The sequence below is a fragment of the Zootermopsis nevadensis genome, unplaced genomic scaffold (assembly GCF_977971745.1).
Source record: "Zootermopsis nevadensis isolate Lab colony 2312 unplaced genomic scaffold, Znev_1.0 Znev_ptg000007l, whole genome shotgun sequence".
NCBI classification, from domain to species: Eukaryota; Metazoa; Arthropoda; class Insecta; order Blattodea; family Termopsidae; genus Zootermopsis; species Zootermopsis nevadensis.
The window spans coordinates 18,652,860-18,675,767 of NW_028259139.1; the positions used below are offsets into that span (position 1 = coordinate 18,652,860).

At 40.3% G+C, this 22,908-nt stretch overlaps 1 protein-coding gene across 5 annotated transcripts; it reads left to right on the forward strand.

Moving 5' to 3' along the window:
- The first annotated feature begins 6,551 nt into the window (after positions 1 to 6,551).
- On the forward strand, positions 6,552 to 18,859 carry LOC147874656 (ribosomal protein S6 kinase alpha-5-like). Of its 5 annotated transcripts, none has more exons than XM_087344512.1 (11): positions 6,552 to 6,700; positions 11,735 to 11,871; positions 12,226 to 12,351; positions 13,608 to 13,826; positions 14,037 to 14,152; positions 14,568 to 14,678; positions 15,374 to 15,454; positions 15,925 to 16,031; positions 16,433 to 16,583; positions 16,793 to 16,904; positions 17,486 to 18,859. In XM_087344512.1, exons 2-11 carry the CDS (start codon positions 11,817 to 11,819, stop codon positions 17,722 to 17,724), a joined length of 1,317 nt encoding a protein of 438 aa, XP_087200638.1. In that variant the 5' UTR covers positions 6,552 to 6,700; positions 11,735 to 11,816; the 3' UTR covers positions 17,725 to 18,859. The 5 variants fall into 5 exon arrangements, with proteins under 5 accessions (XP_087200638.1, XP_087200641.1, XP_087200640.1 ...); XM_087344515.1 differs by having other exon boundaries at positions 12,229 to 12,351; XM_087344514.1 differs by having other exon boundaries at positions 6,553 to 6,700; positions 17,489 to 18,859.
- Positions 18,860 to 22,908: the final 4,049 nt, after the last annotated feature.

Below are 22,908 nucleotides of genomic sequence, written 5' to 3' on the forward strand. Positions count from 1 at the left end.
GATCTACATACGCTTGTATCTTTGACACGTTTTCGGAAAGTCCCAGGCTCAAATCCTGGTTATCCTGACTGGAGGTTTCGTGGTTTTCCTCAGTCGCTATAAATTCCTGGATCGTGCCTTAAATTAGGCCACGATCGCTTCCTTCCACATTCTTTCCAATTCACTCTCATCCCTCATTCGACGCTGTAAAGTCTGAGCTACTGGGAAAGTGTTCTTAAATAAGCTACAAATAATTTGACATGATGTGGGTTTACACATAAACAATATCTTTGGTTTGAAAGATTAGTTTTTATTTGTATCTGCATTTCGTGGCATGAGTAAACAGTAGTAAACCAACTAATATTGTATTTAAGAAAGATAAATATTGGCGTTAGTAATGTTTCGTTATATTGTGTTGCAGAGAATTTCGCTTGATTAGCCGAAAAATTTGGATAAGAAGAATTTATAATTTTAGTCTTTAAAACCTGAAAAAGACACCGCTAGGTGATCTACGCAAGAATGGATGGACCAAATTAAAATAGATTTCAAAGGAATGAGTGTGGATGCGTTTGGACTCGGCTCGGCCGTCACAGGTGGGCCATTATGAAAGTGGGGCCAAAAATGCGGGGAATTTCTTCATTAGATGTATGATGATTCCTTCTAAAGACAGGATTTTACTCCATGCAGTTTTGGTTTCGATTGACGCATTATCGATCTGTTAAAGTAATGTAAAAGAAGTCGTTAATGCTTTAAGGCCTCTAGAACATCTCTGTCAACTAATTACTTTTGAGTCTAGCTCACATTACTGATCTATTCGAAAAATCTATCATGAAAATAGTACTGTTGATGATGGTCTTCTGGGTAATTACACGCAGATGACTTTTAGGTAGAAACAAACGTTTAGAAAGAACATATGAACTCAGTTTTTAGCGATTATTATAATATACGCATAAACAAACACGCCAATCTTTCCAAAATAGCTTTATCTATCCACACTGCTTAGTGACAGCACTGAAGTTAATTATGTCGGATACGATTTCAGTCCGGATTTATTATAAGTAGGCTAAATCCATAAAATAAAGTGCTTCTAGAGAAGCTGAGAGTTGGCCAATGTGTCAATGGCCTTTTATAAAACCCGAATAATTATTACAATGTTACACAGAAGCTCGCCTCAGGTCCCTTTGTTGATCCAGTTCACACCATTTCTGGGACATACATGTTAATATTATCCTAGTACTTCTCTCTTATTTTAATGTTTCCTGTTGAGAGAATTCTGTAGTCCTTTACCATAGCACCTGATATTTTCTTTCTTCAAATAAAATCGCCCACCATAACTCTAGTTCGAACCAATTTGGTACAGAACCTTGGTTCTGAAAGTAAGCCTATATTTTGTATAACATTTGTAGATGGAAGATTGCTTTTTCCACTGTAACTAATTCGGCTACGTATTCGCCTGTGTTACAGAATGTCGATATAACACGTATGATAAATCAATAAAGTGCGTGTGTGCCACAAGCAATACCTAACAGATACACATGTTTAAACAATCTACACATTTCAGTTTCTGTTTTGATTGTTTTCGATTTTTCTCTAAATTTTAATTTTAATCAAATTCAGGGAACGTGGTTGCAACATATGATGCATTTCACACGCTGTTAACTTCACCAGGTTTATCTCTTTCAGAACCAGGAAGAAACTGAGAGTAGTATATTAAATCACTGTAATTGCGGCTATAATGCAGTTCCGAATCCTTCGTCTTTGGCTCTGATACCCAAAACTGAGAAGACAAAACTACAATTTTACCTGATTTTGCTATTGGTGTGAAGTTTAGTTCCTCACGTTCGAGGAGCTTAGGAAAATATTTGGGACTAAGAGGGATGAAGTGACTGGAGACTGAACAAAGCTGCATAATGAGAAGCTACATACTCCATTCAGAACTATTCATAATATTGAATTAGGATAAACAAATCAAGAATGATATGAAGGAGGGACATTTTAGGAGGTGATAAATAAGTATTTGGTTAGATGAAACCATTCAGAAGCCCTGCATCTATACGGGAGGACAACTATATCCTCGGGAAATACTGTGGTACCGATGGCGACTAGTGTCAACATGGTATTTTACCTTGTGGTTCTATGAGAAAATGAGAAAATAACTTGACTAAGTGAGTAATTGTAAGTCGGAAAGTGTCCTTTACTCCACAACATTGTTAGTTTACTTACTAAAGCAAAAAAAAAAGTGTCTGCTGTGACGTCTTGAAAAATACCATTTCAAGTATGAAAATATTTATTTTTAGAACCCTGAGGCACATAGGACATGGTTTCTATTCTTCAATTCCGATTTTACGTTCTTTCAAGTCTCTTCATTATTACTATCTATCTTTTAGGAGGGCTTTGTAGATTTTCTCAGTTCTTATAGAATAATGCCAGAGTCAATCTCGAATTAGGTTTCCTGCAGCACCCCTTCTAGCTTTTAGCGAAGCTTCCTTAAGCTCTACCTAAATATGCAGTATATGCAGGTTATTTAACCTTTTACAGCCCAGTAGCAACAATGTATACTAGCTGCTTCTTCAACAATTAATATTACTTCATTTTCCCACAAATATTTTATCAGTTTCGTTTGATTGTCAAAGTAAACAGCGATCATTTTCTTAATCTGCCTTTACCAACTGATCGAAAAATTTCGTGTTTCCAATCTTCATTTTTCTACATACAAGAGCCTGCCTTGTTATTTTAAGCTACATTTATAAAGTTAACTTATTACAATCTAAATGTCTGTAATATTTCTCTTATTTATGCTTAGAAAAGAAAAAATATTCTATTCTTTGAGGTTTTCCGGCCAGAATTTTTTGTGTTTCTAATCACCCTCATGCGTGCTACATACCCGCTTATACCATTCCTCTTTATTTAAAAATTTTGAAGCTACTCATTAACCAATTCTATCCTTCCTTCTTGTTATTTACCTTCTCTAAGTTCCAAATATGTTCCCCAGCACTCCGATTTAAGACATTCTAAATAAATTATGTTTCTTCATGGCAAGAGACCAAATTTCATACCCAAATAAAAAACAGGCCATAATGATGTTTGCATATTTTAATCTTTCGATTTTAAATAGTCCGAATAAACGGGGAGATTATTTTATCCTAATTCGGTTACTTGGTCTTATATTATATAATATGATAATTAACGTAAATTAATATTCTATTGCACATTCTCAAAAACTATTGTTTTTTTCGAGATTTGATAACTTACAATATTTCATGAAACAGTAAACAAACATAAAGCAACAATACTAATGCAAAATCTCAATTTCTCAATTTTCTCCTCTCTTTATAAAAATTTGTGATTAGTCGTTGTCTTCAACCAATTTGTCATCAAAAAATGACGTCATCAACAATGTCAACTATAAACAAACTCGGCATTGTTGTGGAACACAACAATGCCGAGTACAACACAACAATGCCGAGTAAACAAATAACGCTTCACTACCGTGCCAGTCGCATTATCACTGCTCCAGATGAAGCACGTGGAATCGCATTATTGATAATTTTCTGACAGTTGTCCTAAAATATCAGGAAAGTGAAAGAAGACGTTATCAAGTATTTGAAGTACCTACTCCAACAAGGTAAAGTGATACTCATTCGATATATTAAGATTATGATCGATTTTGAGACGAAGATTTGCAAGGGTGGGGCTGGACGTAGAAAGTTTACTGACCAAGAACAGTTGGCCTCTGAACAGCGACGTAAAGAACTACTACATCAGACTTATTTAAGAAAGAATACTTACAATGATAGACGAGATCATATTAACGACACACGTAGAAAAACTTATTCGGTAAGAACAGAGGAGAAAAAAAAAACAAGACGCTGAAAAAGAAGGGGGGTTGGTCAAGTGTTTTAACCCCCATTGAGGGGGTAGCTTAGTTTCTTACTCAAGGGTTAAAACACTTGAATGATACACTAAACTATTCCCCCCAAAGGTGGGGTTGGTTTAGTGTGTTACATAAGATTTTAAAATGCAGCGAACTTTTAGAACACTTGAAACTAACCCCCCCGAAGGGGGGTTGCTTGCGTTTTAAACACTTGACCAACCCAACGGAAGGGAGGGTTGGTCAAGTGTTTTAACCCCCATTTGGGGTGTTAGTTTAGTTTCTTACTCAAGGGTTAAAACACTTGAATGAGGAGGAATAGTTTAGTGTCTTCCTTAAGATTTTGAAACGCAACCAACCCCTCCGAAGGGGAGTTGGTTGCGTTTTAAACAATTTACCACCTCTCCGGAGGGTGGTTGGTCAAGTGTCTTAACCCCCATCCGGGGGGTAGTTTAATTTCTTACTCAATTGTTAAAACACTTGAATGAGACACTAAACTAATCCCCATCGAAGGGGGGGGTTAGTTTAGTGTATTACTTAAGATTTTAAAACATTAAAACACAACTCAATTCGGGGGGGTAGTTTAGTGTATTACTTAAGATTTTAAAACGCAATCCCCCCCCCCCGAAGTTGGTCAAGTGTTTTAACCCTCCATTCGGGGGGTTAATTTAGTTTCTTACACAAGGTTGGTTGCATTTTACAAACTTGACCAACACCCCCCCTAGGAGCTCCGAAGATTTGAAAGGGTGGGGTTTGACGTAGAGTTGACTGACCAAGAACTATTGACCTCTGAAAAGCGACGTAAAGAACTAAAACATCAGACATATTTAAGAAATAAAGAAAAGCTAAGGAAGACATACGTTGATAAACGCAGAAAATCTTATTCACCAAGAGTAGAAAAGAAAAAACGCAGATATGTATGGAATGGGTTAGACGTAGAACAAGACGTAGACCAAGAACAGTTGGCCTCTGAGCAGCGAGGTAAAAAACTAAAACATCAGAACTATTTAAAAATGAAGGAAAGCGAAGTAAGACTTACATTGACAAAAGTAGAAAAACGTATTCAACAAAAACAGAAGAGAAAGAAATCAGACGAAAATTTTCAAGGGTGGGGTTGGACGTAGAAAGCTGACTGACCAAGAACAGTTGTCCTCTGAACAGCGACATAATGAAGTAAAAAATCAGATTAGAGAAACTGCTCCGAATAAGACACTAAATTAACACCCCTAAGGGGGATAGTTTAGTGTCTTACTCAAAATTTAGAACGCATCCAACCCCCCGAGGTGGGAGTTAGTCGAGTGTTTTAACCCGCCTATTGGGGGTGAGAGTTAGTTTAGTTTCTTACTCAAGGGTTAAAACACTTGAATGAGACATAAACTAACACTTCTGAAGGGGGGTTAATTTAATGACTTACTCAAGAATTTTAAACGCAACCTTCCCCCCCCGGAGGGAGGTTCGTCAAGTATTTTAACCACCATTGGGGCGGTAGTTTAGTTTCTTACTCAAGGGTTAAAACACTTTAATGAGACACTAAACTAACCCTTCTGAAGTGGGTTAATTTAGTGTATTACTCAAGAATTTAAAGTGTTTAAACCCCCCCATTTGGGGGTTAGTTTAGTTTCTTACTCAGGGTTTAAAACACTTGATTGAGTCACTAAACTAACCTCTCGAGGGGGAGTTAGTTTAGCGGGTTACTTAAGATTTCAAAACACAACTAACGGCCAAGAAGGGGGTTTGTCAAGTGTTTTAACCACCAATTCGGGTGGGTTAGTTTAGTTTCTTACTCAAGGGCTAATACACTTATATTTGACACTAAACTACCCCCCCGAAGGGGAGGTTAGTTTAGTGTCTTACTAAAGATTTTAAAACGTAACTAACCCCCCGAAGGGGGGTTGTCAAGTGTATTAACCCCCCATTCTGGTGGATTAGTTTAGTTTCTTACTCAAGGGCTAAAACAATTGAATGAGACATTAAACTCCCCCCGAAGGGGAGGGTAGTTTAGTGTCTTACTAAAGATTTTAAAACGCAACTAACCCCTCCGATGGGGGGTTGTCAAGTGTTTTAACCCACCATTCGGGTTGGTTAGTTTAGTTTCTTACTCAAGAATTTAAAACGCAACCAACCCCTCCGATGGGGGGTTGTCAAGTATTTTAACCACCATTCGGGGGTTGTTTAGTTTCTTACTCAAGGGTTAAAACAATTGAATGACACACTGAACTAACCCTTCCGAAGGGGTTTATTTTAGTGTCTTACTCAAGATTTTAAAACGCAACGCAATGTTTAAACCCCCCCATTCGGGGGGTTAGTTTAGTTTCTTACTCAGGAGTTAAAACACTTGAATGAGTCACTAAACTAACCTCCCGAAGGGAACTTAGTTTAGCGTATTACCTAAGATTTCAAAACTCAACCAACCCCCCAGTAGGGGGGTTGGTCAATTGTTTTAACCCTCTATTCGGGGCGGTTAGTTTAGTTTCTTACACAAGGTTGGTTGCGCTTTACAAACATGACCAAACCCCCCGTAGGAGCTCCGAAAGGAGCGCCCTGCCCTAGTCTCCTTATAAAAATTTGTGATTAGTCGTTGTCTTCAACCAATTTGTCATCAAAAAATGACGTCATCAACAATGTCAACTATAAACAAACTCGGCATTGTTGTGGAACACAACAATGCCGAGTACAACACAACAATGCCGAGTAAACAAATAACGCTTCACTACCGTGCCAGTCGCATTATCACTGCTCCAGATGAAGCACGTGGAATCGCATTATTGATAATTTTCTGACAGTTGTCCTAAAATATCAGGAAAGTGAAAGAAGACGTTATCAAGTATTTGAAGTACCTACTCCAACAAGGTAAAGTGATACTCATTCGATATATTATGATTATGATCGATTTTGAGACGAAGATTTGCAAGGGTGTGGCTGGACGTAGAAAGTTAACCTGACCAAGAACAGTTGGCCTCTGAACAGCGACGTAAAGAACTTCTACATCAGACTTATTTAAGAAAGAATACTTACAATGATAGACGAGATCATATTAACGACACACGTAGAAAAACTTATTCGGTAAGAACAGAGGAGAAAAAAAACAAGACGCTGAAAAAGAAGGGGGGTTGGTCAAGTGTTTTAATCCCCATTGAGGGGGTAGCTTAGTTTCTTACTCAAGGGTTAAAACACTTGAATGATACACTAAAATAATCCCCCCAAAGGTGGGTTGGTTTAGTGTGTTACTTAAGATTTTAAAATGCAGCGAACTTTTAGAACACTTGAAACTAACCCCCCCGAAGGGGGGTTGCTTGCGTTTTAAACACTTGACAAACCCAACGGAAGGGAGGGTTGGTCAAGTGTTTTAAACCCCATTTGGGGGGTTAGTTTAGTTTCTTACTCAAGGGTTAAAACACTTGAATGAGGAGGAATAGTTTAGTGTCTTCCTTAAGATTTTGAAACGCAACCAACCCCTCCGAAGGGGAGTTGGTTGCGTTTTAAACAATTTACCACCTCTCCGGAGGGTGGTTGGTCAAGTGTCTTAACCCCCATCCGGGGGGTAGTTTAATTTCTTACTCAATTGTTAAAACACTTGAATGAGACACTAAACTAATCCCCATCTAAGGGGGGGTTAGTTTAGTGTGTTACTTAAGATTTTAAAACATTAAAACACAACTCAATTCGGGGGGGTATTTTAGTGTATTACTTAAGATTTTAAAACGCAATCCCCCCCCCGAAGTTGGTCAAGTGTTTTAACCCTCCATTCGGGGGGTTAATTTAGTTTCTTACACAAGGTTGGTTGCATTTTACAAACTTGACCAACCCCCCCTAGGAGCTCCGAAGATTTAAAAGGGTGGGGTTTGACGTAGAGTTGACTGACCAAGAACTGTTGACCTCTGAACAGCGACGTTAAGAACTAAAGCATCAGACATATTTAAGAAATAAAGAAAAGCTAAGGAAGACATACATTGATAAACGCAGAAAATCTTATTCACCAAGAGTAGAAAAGAAAAAACGCAGATATGTATGGAATGGGTTAGACGTAGAAAGTTGGCTGACCAAGAACAGTTGGCCTCTGAGCAGCGAGGTAAAGAACTAAAACATCAGAACTATTTAAAAATGAAGGAAAGCGAAGTAAGACTTACATTGACAAAAGTAGAAAAACGTATTCAACAAAAACAGAAGAGAAAGAAATCAGACGAAAATTTTCAAGGGTGGGGTTGGACGTAGAAAGCTGACTGACCAAGAACAGTTGTCCTCTGAACAGCGACATAATGAAGTAAAAAATCAGATTAGAGAAACTGCTCCAAATAAGACACTAAATTAACACCCCTAAGGGGGATAGTTTAGTGTCTTTATCAAGATTTTAAAACGCATCCAACTCCCCGAAGTGGGAGTTAGTCAAGTGTTTTAACCCGCCTATTGGGGGTGAGAGTTAGTTTAGTTTCTTACTCAAGGGCTAAAACAATTGAATGAGACATTAAACTCCCCCCGAAGGGGAGGGTAGTTTAGTGTCTTACTAAAGATTTTTAAACGCAAATAACCCCTCCGATGGGGGGTTGTCAAGTGTTTTAACCCCCCATTCGGGTGGGTTAGTTTAGTTTCTTACTCAAGAATTTAAAACGCAACCAACCCCTCCGATGGGGGGGTTGTCAAGTATTTTAACCACCATTCGGGGGGTTGTTTAGTTTCTTACTCAAGGGTTAAAACAATTGAATGACACACTCAACTAACCCTTCCGAAGGGGTTTATTTTAGTGTCTTACTCAAGATTTTAAAACGCAACGCAATGTTTAAACCCCCAAATTCGGGGGTTTAGATTAGTTTCTTACTCAGGAGTTAAAACACTTGAATGAGTCACTAAACTAACCTCCCGAAGGGAAGTTAGTTTAGCGTATTACTTAAGGGTTGGTCAGTTGTTTTAACTCTCTATTCGGGGCGGTTAGTTTAGTTTCTTACACAAGGTTGATGGCGTTTTACAAACTTGACCAACCCCCCATAGGAGCTCCGAAAGGAGCGCCCTGCTCTATATTATTTTTTTTTACTATAAAAATTTGTGATTCCTCGTTGTTATCAATAAATTACGTCATCAACAATGTCAACTATTAACAAACTCGGCATTGTTGTGGAACACAACAATGCCGAGTACAACACAACAATGCCGTAAAAACTAATAACGCTTAGCACCAAGCCAGTCGCATTATCACTGCTCTACAAGCAGCACGTCACATTCTTCAATATTGATTGACAGTTGGCATAAAAGATCAGGAAAGTGAAAGAAGACGTTATCAACTATTTGAAGTATCAACTCTAACAACTCCAAGAAGATCAACTGATACTCATTAGATATGTTATGATTAAGAAAGTATTATGAAAACTGACTTTTGATCGATATTAAGACGAAGATTTGCTAGGGTGGGGCTGGACGTAAAAAGTTGACTGAACAAGAACTGTTGGCCTCTAAACAGCGACGTAAAGAACTACTACATCAGACCTATTAAAGCGAAAGAAGACTTACATTGATAAACGAGACCATATTAAGAACACATGTAGAAAACTTATTCAACAAATCAGAAGAGCAAAAAACAAACAAACGAAGTTTTGCAAGGTAGGGTTGAACGTAGAAAGTTGACTGATCAAGAACAGTTGTCCTCTGATTAGCGACGTAAAGAACTAAAACATCAGACCTATTTAACAAATAAAGAGAAGCGAAGAGAGACTTACATTGATAAACGCAGAAGAACGTATTCAACAAGAACAGAAGAGCAGAAGAAAACAAACGAAAACTTGCAAGGGCGGGTTTGGACGTAGATAGTTGACTAACCAAGAACTGTTGGCCTCTGTTCAGCGACGTAAAGAAGTAGAATATCAGATTACAAGAAGCGCTCCGAAAGGATTAGTCGTCGATTTCGTCAAAAAATGACGTCATCAACATAATCACCTTATATTTGTTTATACACGGAATTGTTGTGGAACAACAATGCAGAATAAACAAATAACGCTTAGTACCAAGCCAGTAGCATTATCACTGCTCTATATCGTCTCCGAACAGCGACATTAGACTATTTAAGAAATGAAGAAAAGTGAAAGAAGACGTTACCAACACCAAAAAGGTAATCTGATAATAATAATAATAATATTCTTCCAAGTCATACTGTTCTTCAAGGGTTAAAACACTTGAATAAGACACTAAATTAACACCCCGAAGGGGGTTAGTTTAGTGTCTTATTCAAGATTTTAAAACGCAACCAAAGCGCTCCGAAAGGATTAGCCATCGTTCTCGTCAAAAAATGACGTCATCAACAATATCACCTTTTATTTGTTTATACACGGCATTGTTGTGGAACAACACCTAGCCTCCAAGTAGCTGGATTACAGGAGTACGCCACAACTCCCAACACTAAATTAACACCCCGAAGGGGGGTTAGTTTGGTGTCTTACTCAAGATTTTTAAACGTATCCAACCCCCCCCCCCCCGAAGGGGGAGTTAGTCAAGTGTTTTAACCAGCCCATTGGGGGGTGAGAGTTAGTTTAGTTTCTTACTCAAGATTTCAAAACGCAACCAACCCCCCAGTACTGGTATAAATTGCGGTCTACAATCGGGATTCGTTACTTTGGAAAGGATTGCCTTGTGAATCGGTTGTTGATGAAGTGTATCGTGGTCTAGATAATTTTGTGAAAACCTTTGAAAATAACTCGTGTATTCATCTTCTGTGAATCATCAACAATTTCGTGACAGTGTACTGCACTCTTTCTATTCAATTTCTGATTAAACTTTTGCTCCTGTGGACATCGAGGTCTGTTCTTCTTCAGAAAGGGTGAGACAAAGGTTTCCTATTTATTTTTAATATTATTATTTGATTTTGCATTTGTGATTGTCTGTGGTATTTTGAGAGTTTGTGTGTAATTTTTAAGCATCCACACACGTCGGCTATCATCAACAAAGTTATTTGAGTTCCGGCTAAGTTAAACGCCTGATAGGGACTTAATTCAGAGTCACTTGGGAATAAATAAGTGTCTTAAGTGTCTTTCGTAGTTTACCAGGAAACGCGTGGAATTGCTTAGGCGTTGCCCGCGAGCTACAGGTTGGGGAAATATTACCTACGCAAACCAAATCGATCGGTGGAACAGAGATCTGTAATGCAACGCCTCTCAAAATGTTTCTTGTCCCCTGGTTCCCGAAATGTCCCTGAAAAGTTTCGAGGTTTCTGAGCCGCGGTGACTATAAGAAGAGATTGTAGTCTCTAACACTAAATATGTATTCATTATACATTTGTCATTGAATACTAATGTTTTCAATTTGTTTTTCATTCAATATTAATAATCGTTTAGTGAATCTACGTGGGGAAAAGAGTATCATACGACCTTACGAAAGGTTCAAAGTAAAGGCTCACAAGCCTGACTGTGCATTTTAAAAATGTTCAGGCGTCCGAATACACCATCCAGTTAAACAGCAGTGAACTGAACGATTGGTCTGTGGTCTGAAAGAGGGTTTGTTGTCAAAATTACTTATCTTAATCAAGTAATTTATTACACTCTTACTCGCACTAACGAGGGAATGGTCAGGTTGGTCGTGCGCTCAGGATTGTCCAAAATTCAAATACGCTACTGCGTCCAAGGATGAGTAATACATAAAAATATCTTATTCCTGGAGAGACAACCCAGGAGAAATCATTACCTTCTCGTATATGCTACAAAATATGGGGCACAGGGTTGGCCATAAAGCTTCCTTCGCCGAAAAATGGCGCATGTAAAGAATGCCTCAGTGCCGTTATTTCGAACAATGTAGAGTACGTAGTATAAATTTGTATTTCGTGTGTTCCGAATTTCGTGTTGGATTTAAAAGAGCGCCGATGCTATTATAATGTTGGAAGGTAACAGGATATACCTTTTTTGACTACAGGTGCCTGAGGAGAATCCCGATTTTTTTTGTCAACAGACGAAGAATTTAAATCAGGGACATTGTGGAACCTGTTCTGAGTTCGATGACTGACAAGCAACCAGAGATGGACAGGAACGTGACTTCCGGCAGTCAATCCGGTTAGTATTCTAAGAAAGAAGGGCTTAAGTTAGGTTTTGCCTTCGATGTGACCTTTCTAAATCAAAAGTTCTAACTATAATATATTGGAAATTTGTTAGGTTTATATTTTAGGATTGTAGCGTAACGTAGATGCTCTGCGGGCTGGAGACAACAATAACATTAGACAATGTGCTATGTTTGTTGGCAATATTTGAATCAGCCGACATGTTTCTTTTGAAGACGATAACTTTGCATATCAGGAAACAGCCCGCCATGAGAATTGGCACTCACTGGTTCTTCCATAACTATAACAAAGCACGATGGGGAATTTCATGGTTTATTTTACTAACTAACTAACTAACTCCTTGTATCAGAAGCTGCAGGTCCATCAACACCACAGCGTGCCACCGGACAGAATCCTGAGGCAAATCCATCCCCTTGCCTTAGTCGCGGCCTCAGGCTAGACTATTTTAAACGCGGGAGGGTTCTAGGAAAAGGAGGTAAGTGGAGGTTTCTCTTAAATCTGAGACGATTTTTCTTCTTATAGAATGCGACCCTGATTACTCGAACCTTCATGGACAGCTTTTACAGCAGAATAGCAGTAAAGTTATTATTGTTATTATTATTAGTAGTAGTAGTAGTATCAGCAGAAGCAAGGAAAGTGGAGCCCATCCCCAGTTTTGAATCAGTCACAATTTTTATAGGCACGTGACTACAGAAAAATTTAAGATACTGAACATCAGTTATAAATTATTTCGCTGTATAAGAATTGCAATTAGTAACAACTGTCTGAGCACAACTCAGATCCCCGTCGCTATCAAAGTTCCGAGGACCACGGAATTAACGCATCTTAATCATCTTGCGATATTTCCTTGTATCTAGAAGTGGAAGATAATTTAAAATAACTCAGGATTTATTTATCCCTTCTGTAAGACAACGAAAATGTATCAGCAACAAAACTGATTTCTTTTTACGTTTTTCTCTGATGTCTGACAAGTTATTGAACGCCTTCCGAGCAAAGTACATCGGCAAATCGGAGCTGTTACTAATGCTGCCTCGTTGTCGTCACATCTCCTTACCGATCCTCTGTGTGACGCTAGGTCCAGTTCCTAACAGGGCAGAAGACTTCTTAACATCGACGGAACCGCACTGAATCTTTTTCCATGTCCGTGGACTTTTTGTAACGCAATTCTTAAGCAGCAGACAATGAGGAGACGAGCATCTGACCGCTACCTCCGGGCACTGCAACTCAGTCGAGGGTGAAATTTGCTGGTGGAGGCTGACAGGACAACATTCTGAAGTGTAGTTTCTCGCCAATTTACACTGTTTTGCTGAGTTTAACACTGCTGACTGTCCCGCCAGAGTAATGAATTCGGGCATTGAGCTCGTGTGACTTGGTCAATCAACCCTTCGAAGAAGTATTATAACAGGAAAAGTTTAATTATGGAACACCTGTAATAAGATTAAATAATGTTTTATTATGTTACTCTCAATTAGTAGGGCTATTCATATCCCTTACTTGAAATTATGTGCTCCAATAATTAGAAACTACGAAAACTTCCGCGCTTACTGCAAGTGATTCTAGTGTTTTTTTTAAACTGACTACAGAATATACTGAAAAATTCTTTTTCACCCAAGAAGTTTAGACGCTGCATAGAAATTGTACTGACTCGTAATCTGTATGAGGATATTGTTTTCTACGTGAGAACCGTTTGTTGAAAGGGCATCAATTAGTAACACAGATGAAATTTTACAGCTTTCGGGAAAGTTCGCTTGGTCGAGCAGATTAGAGGCTTCAACGAGGGAAAACTCTACGCGATGAAATCAATGAAACTGAAGGAAATCACTGCCGACAAAGATTCTTTGTGGCAGACGATGGCAGAGTGCCGCGTGTTAGCGGAGGTAGGCGACAGCCCGTTCTTGGTTAAGTCGCACTACACCTTCGTCACGCAATCTCATCTGCACTTGGTGATGGGTGAGTACATAAAGAACTGCTCTCATGTTTGGGACAGAACCGCGACTGGGTGTTTGGGTCCTGAAAGGCAACGAACTGAAGTCTGTAACTACGTTTAGAGCTACACTTTACAATTACATTTTGTCGAATTTAATATGCAATACACTACTATTCGCTGATGGTCCTTAAAATAACGAGGTCTGGAAATTATTGTTTTTAATGTGTTCACAGATTATCTGGAAGGTGGAGACTTACAAGTCCTTCTGGACAAGAAAAAGAAACTTCCTGAGGGCGATGTCAAATTCTACACATCGGAGATCGTCCTCGGTATCGATCACCTGCACAAGGTAGGCGCACTGCAGCCCTCGCCAATGAACTGAATAACAAATACAGTATTTGTTTGTTTGTTTGTTTGCACGTTCAGATAGCCCATTTCTGTGTCGGGTCGAAAATGACAGCCAACAGTTTCGAAAATCATGATTGTTTTCATTGAGTAAAGAAATAATTATTTTTTATGAGTTGTGTTAGAAAAAGGTCATTTGTTAAGGTCACAGGGTTCCTGTCCCTAATCCTCCCCCTCCGCCGCTTTCAGACCCAGTGACTTGAAACTTCCTGACTCATGAGCTTAGTCATAACTTAATAAATAACAAGAGTTGTGGAGCACAAAAGCAAACTGCTGGGTTGTGCATCTCACAGCCACAATAAGTACGGAAACACAACAGAACAGAAGGAATTTGTTAATTTTTGTTTTGTTTTTTACAGATAGATGTCATCCACCGAGACCTCAAACCCGCAAACATCCTCAGAGACTCCAGTGGCCACTTGAGAATCGCTGACTACGGCCTCTGTAAAATGTTCCACTCTGATCAGAAGGTAAATTTAATTCCCACCTGAGGCCCATTTGTTGCTTAGTCCAGCTACAGGGAAACGTAGGCCGTCAATGCAGGAGCTGCGTGGATCACTGTCAGTACGCTTTGTCTGACGGGCGCCAGAATACAAGAATCGTAAAGGTTGTACGTCTCTCAGTTGTTAAAATCGCTTCATCCGTGATCAGATTTTGTGTCTTGTATCAATATTTAACGGAAAGTGCAACCAACATGCATCGGACGCGCTCCGAAGTTTAGGAGCTGAACTCAGAAGCACAGAACCATTTCAACTGTAGCGCAACTGTTTGCAATTCTTTCGGGATTTTTACCATAAAGAAATACAAACAGAAATTACCGGTGTTAGAAGATAAACTCTAATGGAAACAAAGCTGTATGAGGTACAGAGAGGAATAATTTAGATGTTATTTTATGAGAAACTTTGTGGATAAGTCTTCGTGGGACAATCCCCTTCGAAAGGGCCAATTCAGAAGACGAGGAAGAACATCGAGGGACAGAGTTAAGAGGAATATAAGAAAAAGAATTGATATTGAGAGCAGGAGGAAAATGGCGCTGCGTCCAGTGGTGGTCTTTGGAATTAGCGATATTAAGAGTTCTTAGCCTCACTACCAGAAAGTTAGTCACTAGTTGCTTTGTGTGTCATAATACTCTCACACTTACGTAAAATGTTGTTTCTATCGACAGCCTAAAACTGCACATTCCAACTGCTGTGGCACTCCCCATTACACGTCTCCTGAGGTGATCAAATGCAAAGGACATACCAAGGTAATTTCTTACGCAATGGCAATCTGACAACGAGGATTTCACTGTTTCCTGTGACTGAACCAACAGTTATATTAACGTAAACAAATCAGCCGTCGCAATGTGAGGGTACGGATGCATAAGTACAAATTTCATGCGGGATGAGATGGTCTTCTACCTCCAGGAGGGGCCAACGACGAAGAAATATTTTAAAGTCTGCGTGTGTTTTCCAACTGCTCAAAACATCATTTAAAGATAAATAGTCGGCGCACGTTATAGGCGTCAGAATCTTTCGTCTGTATTTGGGGCAGATAACTTTGCGCCGACCGACACACATTTGCCAGATGAATTGAGAATTAATATATAAAACCTTAACGCAATAAATTAACAACACCTTATAGATCCCGCAAAAATTTTGTCGCCCTTAAATTCTTGTGGACATGTAGAAGTCTTTAGAAATGAAAAGTGACTGATTTCACCTGTTTTTGTTGCAGGTGGTTGATTGGTGGAGTCTAGGCATCATCGTGTATCAGATGCTAAAAGGAACCACTCCGTTTGAAAAAGACGGTTATGAGAGTGACAAATGCAGGAAACTTTTCAAGTGAGTTCAGTTTGTGACGTACAAGCTCCTTTAAACACGTTTCTCTCGAAAGACGTTTGTCGCTAAATAAACGTTAGGGCAGGGAACGAATTGCAGTCAGGAAAAAATTCCTGGTGACCAAAACCATTTAAAATCTGACGATTGTACAGGGCTCTAATTGACTGTGAGGGAAAGGGCAGTAAAGGGTTCAAAATGTTGAGAAGCTGAGTGCGTCCTTATAGATGATCCATCTTAAACGTCTGTGGTGTTACCCGCTCCAGAGATTTCCGTGTAAAAGAGCCACTGATGAGGTTTCTTATAATAGAAGCAAGAGACTTTAAACACACTAATTATGGATGCGTATTTAATATGAAGTTTTCTGTATACAAATACAAGAATGGCGTTCCTTTCTCCCATTGCAGACGAATTCTGAGGCGGGAGCCGAAGATCCCAAAAGAGTTTTCCGCTGAGGCGAGAGATTTCGTCCTACGATTATTAGCTAAAAGACCAAAGAACCGTCTAGGTGCAGGCGGGAACGGAGTCGTTGACATCAAGGGGCACCGATTCTTCAACGTGAGTTCTGTCTCAGTTCAGAGTAACAAGTTAGGAAGAGAATGCATAAATCATTGACAGATGACGTTTTAGAGGAAAAAACCTCTCACCGCAAGCCTTAGATTTCCAAATAACTGAAGTGTCTGTTCATATGAGATGCTCCCAGTTGTGCCTTGCCAGCCAGACGTTCGCTCTGCAATCACGGTTAATGCTCGTGTTTCATCCCACAGAACATCAACTGGGCTGATACAGAACGAAAAGCCGCGATAGCTCCGTTTGTGCCGGACTTTGACGAGGATAATCAAAATCCGTCATCCCAGGATAGTGACATTTCATCCTCAGGTGAGATACTTGACAAAATTTCAGAAGAAACCTACTTTTTGTACCTCGTGTTTCTCTAAACGAGTTTGATTTCAATGTGCCCAGAAAGTGACACGACATGTTGACGTTGGTCCCCTGCGTTTAATGCCATGTGCACACGTAAATACATTTCTGCGTTCCGGAGGAACATACTGCCTCCATCGCCATCGCTGAAGATGGTATCAGTACATTCTTCCGAAACTTTGGTACAGAGGCAACTCTGATGATGTGAGATTCCTTTTCCACCCAATTGCTCCAGCTGCTTGCAGAAACTGTTGTCCCAGGTCACATAATTAGTTAAAATGTGGTCCAGGAATTGCCTTCTGCCCCACATTCACTCGACTCAGGTTATAAAACTGCTCAGAAGTAACAAGAAAGGCGACTTTATGGGGAGAATTATGCACAGCTTTAATTTTTAAAACATGGAATAGCAGTTGCAGTCTTCAGAGAATGTGAGAGTATTTATCAGCAGAAAATATACTGGAGCAGACGTGTTCAAGTGTCGAGAATCGCTGTGTCCGTTACACGAACACAGACTGAATATGTCGTGTATTTCTCTTCAGCAGAGGTTTTGACCGATTTACAAACGACGGAATCCTCTTCAGAAGAGATTATGAGCGATACACGAACGACAGAGATTCCTGCAGGGCAAACAACACCTGCGGTTGTCGGGAAGACTCCGTCAAAAAAGAGGAGGATGAGCAGCTCGGAAGACGACGGGAGGCCAGTGAAGAGACCACGATCACCAACGTCGGAGGTCGACCTCCCAAATGACGGCCACGGAATTGCAAAAGGAGACTGATAAAATGCGGGAACGATTTCACTACTTGTCTGATCTAAATTTGAATTCACATTGAGCCAGACGCCATTAGTTTGGTGCGTTATGAGATCCTGATGGATTAGACCAATTTAATTCATTGGCGTGCTGTATAAAGTATATACGTGGCTGCATACAACTCGCACGACCAGCAGCGTCAGACTGACTTACTGATTCCAATGGAACAAATCCCTTTGTCGATCAGCGGACACGAGACATTTCCAGCATTTCTGCAGAAACAAAATATTTATGATCCTCGTTAATGTTTTTAAAGGGAAAATTAGTTGTTCATCTGTTTTTGATGTAGTTAGTGTCTGCATACCCAGTAGGTCTATCAGGGGCTACTCTACCTTTATTGAAAAACGCAATTTCAAGGCCGGTCCATCTGACAGATGAGTTTCTGGTGCCAATGCAGTCTGTAGGAGCATCGACGTCTTTAGCAAAGATCCTGTTTTGCTTACTGATGGCACTCGGATTTTTAAACAAGTAGAGCAATTCGTCTATCAAGGTCATTCGGAAGACGGGTCAGAAGAATTTGTAAGGTCAATATCAACAAATCGACAGCAATGGTTACCTAGGAAACGTCATCTGTTTACTCGGCATGCAATGAAAGGAAGGGGGTTAAAACACTTGACCAAACCCCCCTTCGGGGGGAGGGGGGGTTAGTTTATGGCATGTAAGGTAATATATTTCGACTTTAAGCATACTTACACTACTGAAATAATGATTTTAATTATTAGGCCTAAATATGTTATTTATGTATAAAGTAAAATGTAAAATTTGACGTCTACAGAAGCCTGAATAGTACAACCGCACAAAAATCCAGGCGCAAATTGAAACATTTTATATGTTCTGAAAGCTGGAACTCTGTATTAGTTCAGTAAAATAAATTTGGTTCGAAAATGACATATTTGATATCTAAACATGTCTCGAGGAATAACATCAACTAATTAATATTTCAAAATAAAACCGTTGAATAAATGATGTAAATAAATAATGGAATGTAATAATAATATTTATTTAAGTAGAAATGTCTCTGTATATGTGCGCTACAATATTTATAACTCACGACTAATCGTAGCTTGAATAAAATTTCGTCTGACTGAAGGCAGTTCAGAAACACTGGTTTAAATGATAAATACACCTCATAGATCTTAATTTTCAATGTTTGTATTAGTAGAAAGGAAGATACAATTTCCATATTCTGGTAACCCACGTAGTTCTGTTTATCTGTAGAAAAGACTTTTAATACCTTGAGGGCCCAAAAATTCCTCTCCATAATCAGTCGGATTATCATGACAGATTCCTGTAAATACTATCACCAAACACCTCAGCGAACACGGGGCTATAAAATGATTAGGCACTATTACCTGAATCAGATACCAACTTAATACAGCATAACCTCGCTATAACGCGGGTCGCGGGTAATCCCGCGTTATTACGGAAGTGCATCGGAGAAATCGGTACAGTGTTGAGAGACTATTGCCATTTAAGAGTATACATAACGTATTTGACTATGTCACGATTGATTTTTACGGAAAAAGTAATAAATAATTAATTTGGCTTGCGTTTTAATATACCGTACAACCATTCCTGCTCTCGATTATCGATTGGTTAGATTTGCGATTCTACAGAAATCCTGCCATAAGGGGTACATACAGCCATATTTGCCTGCTCTACCTTGAGATTGTGAACATAGCAGCTTCCTTCCAAGACTATTTTAATGGCTATGTGGCAAAGTCTATGGAGGTCCGGGCGCCTGACTCCAGGGAGAAACACCACAGCCAGTGCCAGCATACCCAAGGCCAGCCAACCTAGGGCCACACCCTGTACCCCAGGGACAAATCCTTACCCAGGCATCAGGTGGGGTGAAATTTGAAAGAAATTTTGAAATCTTTTCAAAATTTTCGAAAAATCAAAAAACGCTGGAAATTGTCCAAAAAGAGCAAAAACCATTTTTTTAAAAAAAATCCAACTTTCAATTTTTTTTTCAAAAATTTAAAAAAAATTCAAAATTTTTGGTTTTGTGCGCTTTTCAGATAATTTCGAACATTTTGAAAATTTTTCAAAACTCTCACCAAGAGATGCATGGCAACCTCGGCGAATGCCTCACACTGTCTCTGCCGGACTCGGCCTCGATCCTTTCCGATTGCTGACTGCCTCGGTTTCTACACAACCGGCCTATGCAGGGCTCGATGTGTGGCCGACCGTGTCCCTGCCCGTCTCGGTATCTGTCTTACGTGTTGCATCGAGAACCTCGGCTTATAGAAGACGGCAGTAAGAGACCGTGTGAGGCACAGACCGCGTTCGTCAGAGACACAGTCCGAAGGCGATCTGTCCTGCATGGCAACAGGTGGGGTGAAATTTGAAAGAAATTTTGAAATCTTTTCAAAATTTTCGAAAAATCAAAAAAGCTGGAAATTGTCCAAAGAGCGCACAAAACAAAAAATTGTGAAAAATTCCACTTTCAATTTTTTTCAAAATTTTTGGGTTTTGTGCGCTTTCAGATAATTTCCAGCGTTTTTTTATTTTTCGAAAATTTTGAATTTTTTTTTCAAAACTCACCAAGGCATGCATGCCAACCTCGGCGAATGCCTCATTATGTCTCTGCCGGACTCGGCCTCGATCCTTTCCGATTGCTGACTGCCTCGGTTCCTGCACAACCGGCCTATGCAGGGTTCGATGTATGGCCGACCGTGTCCCAGCCCGTCTCGGTATCTGTCTTACGTGTTGCATCCAGCACCTCGGCTTATAGAAGACCGTGTGAGGCACAGACCGCGTTCGTCAGAGACACAGTACATCAGACACAGTCCGACGGCGATCTGTCCTGCATGGCATCAGGTAGGGTGAAATTTGGAAGAAATTTTGAAATATTTTCAAAATTTTCGAAAAATCAAAAAACGCTGGAAATTGTCCAAAGAGCGCACAAAACGGAAATTTTTTGAAAAATTCCACTTTCAAATTTTTTTAAAAAATTTCAAAATTTTTGGGTTTTGTGCGCTTTTCAGACAATTTCCAGCGTTTATTGATTTTTCGAAAATTTTGAAAATTTAGGAAAAATTTCAAAACTCTCACCAAAAGATGCATGCCAACCTCGGCGAATGCCTCACCCTGTCTCTGCCGGACTCGGCCTCGATCCTTTCCGATTGCTGTCTGCCTCGGTTTCTACACAACCGGCCTATGCAGGGCTCCATGTCGGGCCGACCCTGTCCCTGCCCGTCTCGGTATCTGTCTTACGTGTTGCATCCAGCACCTCGGCCTATAGAAGACTGTGTGAGGCACAGACCACGTTCGTCAGAGACACAGTCCGACGGCGATCTGTCCTGCATGGCATCAGGTAGGGCGAATTTTGAAAGAAATTTTGAAATCTTTTCAAAATTTAAGAAAAATCAAAAAACGTAAATTGTCCAAAAAGCTAAAAAACCCAGGAAATTTTTGAAAAATTAAACTTCCAAATTTTTTCACAAATTTCAAATTTTTCGGATTTGTCCGCGTTTCAGACAATTTGCAGCGTTTTTTGATTTTTTGAAAATTTTGAAATTTTTTCAAAATTTTCGAAAAATCAAAAAACGTCGGAAATTGTCCAAAAAGCGCACAAAACCAAAAAAATTTGAAAAACTCCAATTTAAAAATTTGTAAAGAAATTTCAAAATTTTTGGGTTTCGTGCGCTTTTCAGAAAATTTCCATCGTTTTTTGATTTTTCGAAAATTTTGAAAATTTCAAAAAAAATTCAAAACTCTCACCAAGGGATGCATGCCAACCTCGGCGAATGCCTCACAGTGTGAGGCACAGACCGCTTTCGTCGGAGACGGCTTTCATCAGAGACGCAGTACTTCAGACAGTCCGACGGCGATCTGTGCGGCCCAACCCCAGGGCGGCCCAACCCCAGGGCGGCCCAACCCCAGGGCGGCCCAACCCCAGGGCGGCCCAACCCCAGGGCGGCCCAACCCCAGGGCGGCCCAACCCCAGGGCGGCCCAACCCCAGGGCGGCCCAACCCCACGGCGGCCCAACCCCACGGCGGCCCAACCCCACGGCGGCCCAACCCAAAAAACCTCCCTGCGAAGGGTGGAGGCCCAGGCCGTTCCTTGAGCGAGCAAATGCGCGGACCCGGCTCCGGACAATGGCCCGGGCGCCGGGCGCCTGGTGGCGGGTTCCAACGAACCGCCCGAGTCGGACGAGTCCAACTCGTTGGCTTTGCGCTTGCAAGCTACGGAAATCAGGACCTCGTGGGCGTGGCGAGTCGTCCAACTCTTTCGACAACAGATCTTGTCTACAGGATATAGCAAGAGCATAATAAGATTAGGTATAATGAAAGGACCACTTAAAATTCGAAAATAGTACCAGCAGCGAAAGCGCAGTAATTGACATGGACTAATACCGACAGGGGGGGCTCAACCCCAGCGGCCGAGTGGTCTTAGGAACTTAAAACAAATCTCTTAAAGCAGATAATAACCTCTTGCGCCCTCTGTGCGGGACGGCGCTTGAGGTGGGTCCCGATGTTCCCGCACAGAGGACGCTGCCGTTTATTTTACGTCTTTTGAGCTTTTTTTAATTCTCTACGACCATTTACGGTCTGAGGCTGACCCTCCGTCCCGCGATTTGGTTTCATTCGATTAAATCATTGAGTTTTCGCTGCTGGTAATATTTTCGCTTTTAGTGTTTTATTACTGGACGTATAATTTTATCTGCCCCTTAGTCATCTCTGCCGACGCGCGTTGGATGAGTTTATCATCTTTGCCTTTCCCAGCATGCTCCGCGAAACTTGTTTCCTACGGACAAGTTGAGGTTTTTTCCGGTTGTCTCTCTCCTGCTCCGGTACAGCGCGTATGTACGCAGTCTTTACGTAAGTTGGGGGCTTCAGTCGGCCATTTTGATATTTCGTCTCAGCTTGTGTTCGACAGCCAAAGAGCTGTTGAAGCTTTCGTGGTGGTGGTACGAGGCTCCAAAGAATGCAGGCGAATTCGTGATAGTTAAAATACTAACCGGTTTTCTCTAGAAATTACATAAATCGTTGAGTTAGATATTATTCGACTTAAACCCTTGTACCATTGAAAATTTAATCCTGAAATCTGAATCGAAAATAATACATTTTTATTGACTAATTCAGTGTGGATTTCAACCTCTTTTCCTACTCACTGAACGTGTGATGCAATCACAAATCGATGAA